This window comes from Orycteropus afer, unplaced genomic scaffold, assembly GCF_000298275.1.
Source record: "Orycteropus afer afer isolate SDZICR_OR568_19922 unplaced genomic scaffold, OryAfe1.0 scaffold00252, whole genome shotgun sequence".
Lineage (NCBI taxonomy): Eukaryota > Metazoa > Chordata > Mammalia > Tubulidentata > Orycteropodidae > Orycteropus > Orycteropus afer.
The window spans coordinates 1808487-1822192 of NW_006921839.1; the positions used below are offsets into that span (position 1 = coordinate 1808487).

General features: G+C 36.0%; 1 protein-coding gene across 1 annotated transcript in view; it reads right to left on the bottom strand.

Moving 5' to 3' along the window:
• LOC103204526 (serine/threonine-protein kinase Sgk3) overlaps positions 1 to 13706 on the bottom strand; it is a 118202-nt gene that overhangs the window by 27065 nt on the left and 77431 nt on the right. Inside the window, exons 8-11 of the mRNA XM_007949718.2 lie at positions 2199 to 2282; positions 1967 to 2098; positions 334 to 446; positions 208 to 244 (exon numbers count right to left, since the gene is read on the bottom strand). Coding sequence (XP_007947909.1) covers positions 208 to 244; positions 334 to 446; positions 1967 to 2098; positions 2199 to 2282 — 366 coding nt within the window. The remainder of the gene's footprint in view (positions 1 to 207; positions 245 to 333; positions 447 to 1966; positions 2099 to 2198; positions 2283 to 13706) is intronic.

The window sequence follows — 13706 nt, forward strand, 5'->3', positions numbered from 1 at the left end:
ATTTGTTATTTTCTGTCTTGTTGAACTTTGCTACTAGTGCTGGAGCAAGATGGTATCTCATTGTTGTTTTGATTTGCATCTCTCTAATAGCTAATGATCGAGTTTCATCATTTTGAGAATGTTATATATATGGGATTGTGCAGTGTGTAAGAATAACAACAACAAAAGAAACTGAGAACTAGTAGATTTTTGAAAGATAATACTTACTACTGAGTCCAAAAGAATATTTTCTGGTTTCAAGTCTCTAAAAGTTCAAGGAAAGAAGAGCAAAACTGAATATTAACTGACATAAAATATTAAAAATAAATTTTTACATACTTTTACAAACTTCACCTGTATACTATTTTGATGGAGTGCAAGTAACCCAATGCACTGGCGATTTCAGCAGCATAAAACCTAGCCCTGTGTTCAGGAAAAGACCGTTCTCTTTGTAAGTGAAAAAACAGCTGTAAAATTGAAGAAAATGAATGTTAAGACTCATAAAATGAAATATATTCTGTAAGTACAAAAACAAGAACTTTTATTACTTTGAACGTTAGATAACAACACCCCAAAGCACAGACTTGTGGCTCTCCCTTGTCTCTATGGCCCCACCTAGCAATCCTCTCTCTTCAACCAAGCAACCGCTCACTCTTGCTAGCTTCACTATCTCCCAATATCCCACTATCTCCCACTATCTTCCTTCATAAGCCTCAGTTTTGATAGTAACCTCACCGCTCTAGGCAACAGTTCCAGCTAGATTATCACTAATGCAATCAGCTCACTAAGCCTTTTCAGACTATTCTTTCATTGAAGAAACTATTCAGAGACTGAATACTTGTGGCTGGCAGACCAAATAGAATCCACAGACATAACTTATTTGTGCCAAATGCTGTTTTTTTTTTTTAAATTCTGCATTAGTTAAAACCGAAAAAACCAAACTCATTGCTGTCGAGTTGATTCAACTCACAGAGACCCCTCCCTGGGTTTCTGAGGCAGTATCTCTATGGAAGTAGATTGTCCAATCTTCCTTCTTAGGAGTGGCTGGTGGGCTTGAACCGCCAGTCTTCTAGTTAGCAGTCAAATGCCTTAGGCACTACGCCAACAAAGCAAGGAACATTTTAAACTATGGATTTTAAAAATATGTATTATTCATATTTTAATTTTCTCCTGGAAAAAAAAGGGGGGTGGTAGTGGAGGCAGGAACCTTTCTTTAGCATTAGTCTTAAATTCCAATGTGGTAGCAATTGGCTGGAGCTGATTTCTTTTTTAAAGAAATCCTGGCTGTGTTTAAGGCAGAACTTCCCTGAGTTTTTAATATGTTGATTCACTATGAATCACCAAGAAGAGGGTTACATGGAGCATTTTCCAAACTCATTTCACCCCAGAACCTCTTATTAAGTCATCTGACTGGTATTAACAGTTCATACACTTTAGAAAAGGGAGGCTGGAGTAATATTGATGTGCAACTGCTGAAACAAAATTATCTAAATAATAAATCATGTTTTATTCTAATGTTTCAGTATATTATTCTTGCTATACAGCTTAGTGACAAAACTATGCATAAAGTGTAGCATCATACCAAGGTTCTTTCATAAACCTTCCCAACTATACTGTTGTTGTTGTTGTTATGTGCCGTCAAGTCAGCCCCGACTCATAGCGACCCCTCCTTGGGTTTCCAAGGCAGTATCACTACGGAAGTAGGATTGCCCAACCTTCCTTCCGAGGAGTGGCTGGTGGGTTTGAACCGCCAGCCCTCTGGTTAGCAGGCAAGTGACTTAGCCACTATGCTACCAGAGCCCAACTATACTATAACCTGCTTAAGAAAAGAGCTTGGTTTCTATTTCTCTCCATCTTGCATGTGCTTAGCTAGTACCTTGAATACTCAAAAACTATCTGTTGATGATGGACTGTCCATCTGGAGCTTTTAAGAACTTCAGTGTTATATTTCCTTTATCAGTATTAGAAAACTAATTTAAAAACTCACCTCCCCTCCATTAATAAAATCCAGAACAAAGTAAAGCTTCTCAGTTGTTTGGAAAGAATAATGTAATCCAACTAAAAATGGATGTTTCACATTTTTCAAGAGCACATTACGTTCAGCCATAATATGTTTTTGCTGGAAAAAAAGATAAAGGATCAACTCATATTGTACATCAGAAAACAATTCTGTTAATTGAGAAAATGAGCTCAGGAAAAAAATAGCTGTCTTAATTTACCTCTTTTCTGTTAAGAACAACTTTTTTCTGTAACACTTTGACAGCATAAAATTTTCCATCCAGTTTCCGTTTTGCAAGAAGAACCTGTTATAGATGGTACATATGATTAGACATATAATATTTTGAATAGAAATGATTCACTTGTGAATAAATTAATACTTTCACAATTTTGTAAAAAGAAAGTTCACATTTTTGCTTTGAAAAATAAAAAGCAACTGCTTAATTTATTTTTACAATTCTACTTTTCCTTTGATATTGTAATAAAACAAAGAAGAATGTTTATCATTTGAATAGCTCACTACCATTTCTTTGTCACTTAATGTGCTTTGAGATTTTCACTAAGTTGAAGTGACAGTATCTGTAACGCTTAAGAACTCTTTGTGTGTGGGTGGGTGTGGGTGTGTTTGGGAGGGATGTATGTGTTTGTGTGAGAGAGAGAGGAAGAGAAAGAGAAAAGGAGAGAGTGTGTGCTCTGAGTGAATCCTGAAGAATATCCTTAGAAAATACTGAGGCTATATAAAAAAAGCAGTAACAGTGATTTTAGGTGATCAAAATGCATCTCTATAATATTTAGATTCTTCTTTCAGGTTTTTAATTCACAAGAGTTCAGAGAAAGAAGCACCATGTGCAGCTGAGTTTCGGTAATGGGCTGGGCTGCATGTAGAGACTCTAAAGAACAAATAAAAGCTAGAAGACCTTGAAAATGTGAGAAACAACCTCACTAAAGTGGAGAAAAGCTGCTAACCTATATGACTGTGGAAATGAGTGATGCCTGTAAGACTAAAGGCAAAAGAACTGTACGTAGTATGTACTCTAATTGATACAGTTGTTTCTCACATGGGTATGGGTTTCCAACTGTGATACTGCTATACATGTACACTAGAAATGAACAACTGAGTAAATGCATGGCAAATAGTGGGAGCCAGGTTTCTCACTGTTGAAGTAGACATTTACAGATGAGAACAGGAGGAGACTAGGATAACTCAGGTAGTAAGAATACATGTTTATCTTAATACAGATAGAGATTATTACACAAAGAAATATTTATAGATACATGTACATACTTGGGTTAGAATACTTGGGAGCTCTGGTCCCATAATGCCTACAGCATTTGACTGCTAACCAGAAGGCTGGCAGTTCAAACCCACCAGCCACTCTTCAGAAGGAAGACTGGGTGATCTGTACTTCCACAGAGATACCATCTCAGAAACCCAAGGAGGGGTTGCTATGAGTCGGATTTGACTTGACAGCGGTGAGGTTTTTTTTTTTTTTTGGTGCTGTCAAGACAGCTGACAGTCTGCATCTCCATTTGTCTCCCTACTCACTGTTTTCATGCTGGTTCTTGTCAGCTCTTCTATATACCTGGGAATTCTTTTTTTTTTTTTTTTTTTTGGGGGGGGGCGAGTTAGAATACACATATACATATATTTCTTTATTCTGTCAGCTGAGAGGGCCTAAAATAAATGACATCCCAGAAGCAACATGCATACCTAACACCCAGATGTTGGTTTCTAACACTATTTTGCAATAAAAGGAACAAAACCAGGGCTTCTTAGAGAAATGGCCGATTCAAGGATTGAAGCAGGAAATGAGTCAGAGCATCTTGTAGTGCCAGAAAGTAAGGAAGTGGTTCAAAAACAAAAAACCCATACTGGTGAGAGTATGTCAAAGTGATACAGTAGCCAAGCGAAAAAGTGGCCAATGTCCAAAGATGGGACAACCTGAGCAAAAACTAAACTAGCATTGAATTATAACCCAAAGTAAAAAATAAATATGAGTTCACACTGATGTAAATAAATGACTGAATAAATAAGCTGAGAAGAGGCAAGTCTTCCATGTAGAAGAATTCCAAAGAAATTATGTAAATGCTCAGCCCTCAATGAGGGGTCCTTACCTAACCACTTTTTAACATGTGGGCTGTCATAATGTCTTCCTTCCAAAGAGTACAGTATGGAAAGGAGAGAGGAAAAAAAAAAAAAAAAAAGGGAACTGCAGCAGAGAAATTTAAACATTATTCAGTTAGGTAATCAAGGTTAACATCAATAGTCATGTATCATGTAGGCAGAAAGTACCCTTGATAGAATGTGATGAAAATGGCACCTTACACACTTCGTTTTTACTTCCTCACCCAAACCCATAAACACAAATTAATCATGAGAGAAATAGTAGACAAATTCCATAGAGGAGCATCCTACACTATGTCTGGCTACTACTCAAAACTGTCAGTCATCAAAAAGAAGGAAACAAAGTCATCTAAAAAAGAGTCAATAAAATGACAATCAGCATTTAAAAATAAAAACAAAGCCTGAGAAACTGTCACAGACTAAGAGACAACTAAATGTAACATGGTATTCTGGATGAGATCCTTGAATAGAAAAAAGAATTGGGTAAACACTGAAGAAATCTACATAAACTGTGGACTTTAGTTAACAACATATCAGTATTAGTACAATAATTGGGATAAATATGCCATTCTAACGTAAGATACTAATGGTAGGGGAAAACTATGTGAAAATGGGAAGAGTTGAGAATTCTCTATACTATTGAATTTTTCTGTACATCTCAAACCACTCTAAACTAAATCTGAACTGTTCTAAAAAAAAGTCTATTAATAAAAAATTTTGTTACTCAAAGAGTTAAAATATCTTCAGGGTGAAAATGGCTTGTGGAATATGAATTGAATAGTAGAAACTGAATTGAAAATGGCTGATGGAATTTTTCTCATTTCCACTTTTCTTTTCTACAGAGTTTAACTGTTGAATATTCCTTCCTCTTTTAAATGCCTCTTTTTGGGCACCTCCTATCTACATGCCTTTTCCTTTTCTGATGTATTAACTCATTCATCTTCTATACAATTCTGAGAAAAATTCAAAGAATGTGGCAATTAACCAAAAGACAGGCACAAGAGTTGAACATTTACCTGAGGTAAATACACTCCTTGGAGACAACAATCATGGGAGAAAGAAGGGCTGTTTATGCACAGGGAGGCAGCTCAGGGGGCAGGGGTGAATGGAGGGATGGACACAGGGAAGAGGTGGATGTCAGGAGGAAGTGGAGGAGAGCTGTTACATTGGGGTAAATTGTGGTCAATGTCATGAGACAAAGTGTATGTGAACTGCTGTATGGAAAGTGAATTTGCTCTGTAAATTTTCGCCCAAATCACACACACACACACAAGAATGTGGCAATTAAGAGGTACTCATTCCTATCAGTTAAGTTTTTTTTTTTTTTTTTAAGCAGTTTTGTATATTTGGAGAACAGATAGAAGATTAAGAATCTAATAGGTAAATGGACAGTGGAAGCAGGACTACAAGCTACCCGCTGGAGAAGGGTTTAGAATAAAAGTATATACAAGTAGTCTCTGGGTTATGAACCAGATCTGTTCCTAACTGTGTCTTTAAGAATTTGTAGTCAAGTTGGACCAGGTGTATACGATTCATATTTAGCTTTACTTCAATACAACAAAAGGATGAAGCCTTTTCAATGATTTAAAAGCTGGACATAAAGCAAATGAAGGTGATTGCCATGAAGAATTTCTTGCATGTAAGGGATGGTTCAATCGTTTCAAAGTGAGGGCAAATTTACGTAACATCAAAGGGTAACAGTAAGAGTTGCTGTAGACAGTACTTTCATAATTCCCTGGACTTCTGTAGTCATTACTTACATTTAATTTATCACATATATTTGTGTTTCAGAAACTTAAATTTGCATTTCAATGTTTTCTCCTTTTTTTAGTATTGTTTTTCTTTATATTTGCTTTATTTCATTTTAATGGTTTCTAAACATTTTGAAAGATTAAAAATATGTATTTTTATTGTTCAGAATATACACAGCAGAACATACTCCAACAGTTTCTACATGTGTAATCCAGTGACATTGATTACATTCTTCAAGTTGTACAATCATTCTCACACTGCCCCCTAAGTTTCCATTTAATCTTTTGAGTTGCAGTTGTCAATTTGATTCCATATAGATGGATCTTAAAAAGTAAATGTTCAAGTCATTTTCAATGTTCAAAGACATTCTTTACTAGTTAAGCTAAACTATAGTTTGGTTTTAAGAAGACTTCAGGGGATATTTTTTGTTTAAGATTTAAAGATTAACTATCTCAGGGCTATAGTTTCAGGGGTTAATCCAGCCTCCAGGGCTCCAAAATGCCTAGAGTCCATGAGAATTTGAAATTCTATTCTGCATCCACCCTGACTCCAATCCCTTTAACCAGGATTCTTCTATAGAATCTTTGATCAAAATGTTCAGTAATGGTAGCTAGTCTCCATCCAGTTCTTCTGGTCTCAGGGAAAAGGAGGCATTTGTTCAGGGAGGCAATTAGCCACACATTCAATTTCCTCCTCCTATTCCTTCACCTTCTTCCTCTGTTGTTCCAGGCAATAGAAAACAATTGTTGTATCATGGATGGCTGCTTATAAGCTTTTAAGACTCCAGGCACTACATTCTTCAAGTTCAACAAACTAGGAGGTAGAATAGAAGGACTAAATACGGTATTAGGCCAATTAACTGGGATGTCTCATGAAACCATGACCCTAAACCTCCAATCCAAGGAACCAAATGCCATGAGGTATCTGGTTGTACATAAGCAGCTACTTTGTTGTTGTTGTTGTCATAAAAATGTGTATTACACAATTCTGGTTCACTTAACTTTTCACAGGTGTACAACTTATTGACATTACATTACATCAATCAGCTGTGCAACCCTACCTTTAATCAATGTGATTTTTCCATCACTGTAAACCAAAACTCAGTGCTCCATGAGCAATAACCTCCTCTTTTCCCCTCCCTCCTGTTCCTGGTAAACATTAATAAACTTTGGTCTCTATACACGTTCCTGTTGTTTTTTTCTTTTTTTTAGTATAAGTGAGGTCAGATAATATTTGCCCTTTTAGGATTGTCTTATTTCACTCAGCATAATGACTTTCAAGCTCCATGAAATATTTATCAAGACTTCATATCTCTTACTGGCTGAGTAGTAGTTCATTGTATACCACATTTTGTGTATTCATTCATCTGTTGATGCACACTTAGGCTGTTTCTACCTTTTGGCTATTGTGAATAGTGCTGTAACACTGTGAACATCGATGTACAATTCTCTCTGTCTCTGCTTTCAGATCTTTTGGACATATATCTAGGAGTGAAACTGCTGGGTCATATGGCAGTTCTAAGTTCCTCTGGTGGTGCAGTGGTTATAGAATTGGGCTGCTAACCAAAAGGTTGGCAGTTCCAATCCACCAGCCACTCTGCAGGAGGAAGATGAGACAACAACAGTCTGCTTTTGCAAAGATTTACAACCCTGAAAACCGAATGGGGCAGTTCTACTCTGTCCTACAGGGTCGTTGTGAGTCAGAATTCACTTATGCCCATTGAGTTTGATATGGTTTGGTTTATGGTAGTTCTATTTTCAGTTTGTGGAGGAACTGGCACACTATTTTTCACAATAGCTGTTATCATTTTGCATTCCTGCCAGCAAAGTATAAGGGTTCTAATTTTCCCACATCCTCACCAACATCTGTTATTTTCTGTTTTGTTGATTCTATCTTACCCATCCCAGTCAGAGGAAAGTGGTATCTCATTATAGTTTTGATTTACATCTTTGCCTAAGGCACTTGACTGCTAACCAGAAGCCCTCGGAAGGAAGGCTGAACAATCTACTTCTGTAGTGATACTGCCTCAGAAACCCAAGGCGGGGTCACTATGAGTCAGAGATGACTTAAAGGCACATAACAACAACAACAATGGCTACTGATATTGAGCATATTTTCATGTGTTTAATGGCCATTTTAACGTCCTCTGGTAAAATGTCAATTCAAGTCTTTTGCTTATTTTATGATTTAGTTACTTGCCTTTTTATTGTTAAGCTATCAAAGTTATACATATAAGCAGTCCACGAGTTATGAATGAGATCCATTTCTAAGTGTGTCTTAAAGTCAAAGTTTTAGGGAAACTGAACAGGTGAGTATGGTTTCTTATTATTAAAGAGTTATGGTGGTACAGTGGTTAAAAGCATTTGGCTGCTAAAACCAAAAGGCTAGAGATTCAAATCCACCAGCTGCTGTTTGAGAGAAAGATAAGGCAGTCTACTTCTGTAAAGATTTATAGCCTTGGAAACCCTAGGGAGCAGTTCTACTTTGTCCTCTAGCCTCTAGGGTCGGTATGAGTTGGAATCAACTCAATGGCAGTGGGGTGTTTTTTTTTTTTTTGGTTAATGCAAGAAAGGCTTGAAAACTTTTCAATGATTTAAAAGCTGCATATGCAGCAAGTGAAGGTGATTGTGATAGAGAATTTGTTGCCAGTAAGGACTGGATCAATTGTTTCAAAGTGAGGGCAAATTCATAACATTAAAGGGCAAGTAGGAGCTGTCCTTAAGTTAAGACATTCACAACTTGTATATACTTTGGTTATTAGATTCTTGTTAAGACACTCATAACTTGAGGACCACTTGTATGTATTTTGGTTATCAGATTCTTATTGGAAACATAGTTTCTATTCTCCCAGTCTGTAGCTTGTCTTTTTACTTTTTTTGTTAAGTCTTTTGATGAACAAAAGTTTTTAATTTTTATGAGGTCTCATTTGCTTGTCTTGGTGTTTCTGGTTTTGTTATGGTTTGATCCACTGTTAAAACCAGGCCCAACAGCATTGCATCTCCATTTTCTTTTAAGAATTTTATGATTTTAGTTTGCATATTTAGGTCTTTAACCCATTTTGTGTTTGGTGTGAAGCATGGATCCTGTTTCATTCTTCTGCATGTGGAAATTCAATTTTCTCTGCATCATTTATTGAAGACACTGTTCCTATCCAAAGGATTTAGCACTCTTGTCAAAAATCAGTTCACCACAGTTGGGTTTATTTCTGGCCTCTCAATTCTATTCCATTGGTCTGTGTGTCTAATGATATACCAGTACCTGGCTGTTTACTGTAACTGTATAATATGTTTTAAAATGGTTTGGTTTATGGTAGTGTGTGAATCCTCCGACTTTGTTCTTCTCTTTTGACACTGCTTTAGCTATTCATCCTGTTGCCATTCCATACAAAGCTGAGGACTGTTTTTTCCATTTTTGTGAAGAAGCTGTTGGAATTTTGTTCAGGACTACACTGAATTTATAGATTGCTTTGGGCAGTACTGACATTTTAACAATATTAAGTTTTCCTACCTATGAATATAAAACATCTTTCTATTTAAGTCTTCCTTAGTCTCTTTCAGCAGTGTTTTACGATTTTTCATTGTGTAAGTCGTCCACATCCCTGGTTAAATTTATTCATAGGCATTCATTCTCTTAGATGCTATTGTAAATCGAATATTTTCTCGACTTTCTCTTTAAGATTTCTCATTGTTTGTGTAGAGAAACCCAATGATTTTTGTTTGCTGACCATGTACCCTGCAACTCTGCTAAACTCCTCTATTAGCTCTAGAACTTTTCTTGTGGACTCTTTGGGATTTCTCTCTATATAGGAGCATGTCATCCATGAACAGAGATAATTTTACTTCTTTTTTTCCAATCTGAATACCTTTTAATTCTTTTTTCTCATCTTACTGCTCTGGCTAGGACTTCTAATTTAATATTGAATAGCAGTGGCAGAGTGGGCACCCTTATCTTATTCCCAATTTCAAGGGCAAAATTCTGAATCTTTCTCCATTAAATATAATATTGGCTGTTCTTTTGGCTTTCCATTTATGTCCTGAATCACACTGAGGAACTTCCCTTCTATTCAAATCTTGAGGGTTTTCAAGAAAGGGTACTGAATTTATCAAATGTTTTACTGCATCATAGAGAGGATCAAGTGTTTCTTTTCATTTATTCTACTGATGTGGTGTATTACGTTGATTGATTATCTAATGTTGAACCATCCTTGCATACCTGGAATAAATCCTACTTGGTCATGGTTTATGACTCTTAATAGGTTGTTGGATTCTGTTTCCTAGCATTTTGTTGAAGATTTTTGCATCTATATTCATATAGGATTCCAGTATGCAGTTTTCTTTTGTGTCTTTGTCTTGTTTTGGTATCAGGGTTATGTTTGCTTCATAGAATGAATTAGGGAGCATTCCTTCCTTCTCTATCCTTTAAAAAAATTTAAACAGGATTGGCATCAATTTTTCTCTAAATCTTTGATAGAACAAACAGCCTCCAGAGAAGCCATCTGGTCCAGAACTTTTTTGTTGCTGTTGTTGGGAGATTTTTGATCAATGATTCAATCTCTTCACTTGTTATGGTTCTGCTGAAATTTTGTTTCCTCTTGAGTCAGTATGGGTAAGTTGCATGCTTCAAAGAATTTGTCCATTTCAACTAGGTTATAAAGCTTTCCTGCTGAAAAGCTGTTCACAATATTCTGTCCTAATTCTCTTTATCTTTATTGGGTAAATTGTAATGTCTCCTCTTTCATGTCTTACTTTGGTTATTTGAATTTTTTTTTTCTTTGTCACTCTAGATAACGGTTTGTCAATCTTAATGATCTTTTCAAAGAATCAATGTTTGGTTTGTTGATTCTACTATTCTTCTGTTTTTTTTTTTTTTTTTTTTTGGTAATTTCCTTCCTAAGATTTTGGCTTAGGTTGTTCTCTTTCGAGTTTCTCAAGTTATAGAGTTATGGTGTTGATTTGAGACCGTTCTACTTTTGTCACGTGGGCATTTACTGGTGTAAGTTTCTCTCTGAGTAATGCCTTCACTTGCAGGAGCCCTGGTACCATAGTGGTTAAATGCTTGGCTGCTAACTGAAAGGATGGCAGCCACTCTGTGGGAGAAAGATGTGACAGCCTGTTTCTGTAAAGATTATAGCCTTGTAAACCCTATGGGGGCAATTCCACTCTGTCCTGTAGGGTTGCTATGATTTGGAATTGAATCGATGGCAATGGGGAATGTCTTTGCTGCAACCACAAAGTTGTGATGTGCTATATTAACAAAGGTCTTAGTCCCAAAGAGAGGAACACTCCCACCTGGAAACACGATGCTGACTGCATTGAACTGAAAGTTAAGAGTGCCACCTGACCATTTTGGATTCCTTATGCTTCTGGATCAACAAAGAAGGGAGTTACTGTACTGTCTAGTGTGACAGATCCTGATTACCAAGGGGAAATGGATTGATATTACATAATGGAGATTAAGAAGAATATGTCTGGAACACAGGAAATTCTTTAGGGTGTCTCTTAGTACTACCATGCCCAATGATAAAAGTCAATGGAAAACTACAGCAACCCAATTCTGATATGACTACTAATAGCCCAGACCCTTCAATAATGAAGTTTTGGGTTACCTCACCAGGCAAAGAACCATAACCAGCTAAGGTGCTTGCTGAGAGCAAGGGAAAATACAGAATGGGTGGTAGAAGAAGGTAGTTCTGAATACCAGCTACGACCACGTGATCAGTTGCAGAAAAGTGGATGGTAATTGTTATATTTCTTCATTGTATGTGTGCATCAAATATTTTTGTTTTCTTCAGTTATGAACTATAAAATGTAAATAGGGTTATGCTTTCATTTTCACGTGACTTGAAGAAATTCGTGATTTCTTCCATGACATATGGTAACTTAATACTGGCAACTTTTTTCTTTTTAATTTTACTTAACTAGTATACATTATGCATTAAATTGTATTACCCAAAATGATATACTGAAGTCTTAACCCCTGTACCTTTGAGTATGACCCTATTTGGAAATAGGGTTTTTCTTTTATTAATGAGATCATACAGGAGTAGGGTGAGTCCTAAAGCTAATCTCTTCTGAGTGGTATCTTATGAAAAGGGAAGACAGACATGGAGACACATACACACGGGGGGAATATAAACACCATATGATAATCAAGACAGATGCAGCTACAAGCTCAGGCCACTAAAGACTGGTGGAAGCTACCAGAAGCTGAAAGAGAAAGGAGGACCTTCCTCTAGGGTCAACAACCTGAATTTGGGCCTCTGGACCTGTACAACAATAAATTTCTGATCTGTAAAGCCACCTACTTTTTGTTTTTCATACGAAAACAGCATACATATAGAAAAATTCACATATGTTACAGATCAACAAATTATCATAAAGGGAATATATATCTATGTTACTAGCACCCAGGCAAAAAATAAAACATTACCAGTACCCTCCCTGCCCTACCCCAATCACTACTCACTCCCTCCTCCATCTCTGAACTTTATTTTGAACTTTATATAATGAAAATCCAATGGTCTCTGCCTGGTCAATTTGATTCTAAATTATGTAAGATTCACCTATCTTGTGGCATGTAGCATACTGCATATTTTCATTACTGTGCAGAATCTTCCATCACACGAATACATGACAATTCAGCCACTCTTTTTTTGGTAAACATTGAGAATGTTTATGAAAAAAACTGCTATAGACATTTCTTGCATATGCCTTTCCAAGGAATGTATGCACTTTTTTTATTTTGGATAGGTAGCTAGGAATAGGACCAATGTGTCATAGGAGATACCTACGTTCAGGATTAATAATTAACACCAGATTAAACATCATAAAAATGAAACACTTAAGAGTATATCTAATTAAAGATGGTGTAAAAACTCTAAAACACTGCTAAGGAAAACTAAGGATGAGTTAAGTTAACAAAGGAATATACTATGATCATGCATTGGAAGACTCATTATTATAAAGATGAATATTCTCCCCAAATACATTTACAGATTCAATGTAATCCCAATCAAAATCCAATGGCCAATAGATTTTTTTGGGGAAACTCACATGTGGATTCTAAAATTTATACATATGCAAAGGGCTAAAAACTGCCTCTTGAGGAAGAGCAAGGAGGAAGGATTTATTCTGTTGGATACAATGATTAAGACAACGTGGCACTGGTACAGACCAATGAAACAAAATGTAACCTGGCAATAGAAATATGATATATAAAATCTAGAAACAGACACAGGCATATACGAACACTTGATAAATGGCAAAAGTGGCATTACAGATAGTTAAGAAGAGCAGAATCCTCACTAATTTATATGGGATCAGTTGGATATCTTGCAGGGGAAAAAAACAAACTTTGCCCCTACAACTTACACTATACAAAAAATCAAATTCTGGTATACTCTAGATCTAAATGTCAAGTTTCCAATAATAATGATAATAATAATAATAATAATAATGCTGTTTGTTTCTCATGTTATACTATTTTCTAGGATCCCAAGACTCTGAGCATTTTAAGAGTAGAATCCATTTTCAACATTCTATCACTTTTACTATCGCAATGGTTAGCACATAGAAGGTGGTCAATATATCTTTGTTGAATGAATAAACACACATTGTTTTAATTTTGTGACTATAATTTCTAGTCTCTAGGGAACTCAGAAAACAAACTAGAGATAATGAAAGCTATAGACTACGATATAACAAAATATGATTAAGCACATATGTATTTAAGTTTACTACAGATTGAAATACAACACAAAAAACACGTAAATATATTTGATAATTTTGATCACCTCTTCTGTGATAGGAGCTCTGGTAGCATAGTGGCTAAAGCACTTGACTGCTAACCAGAA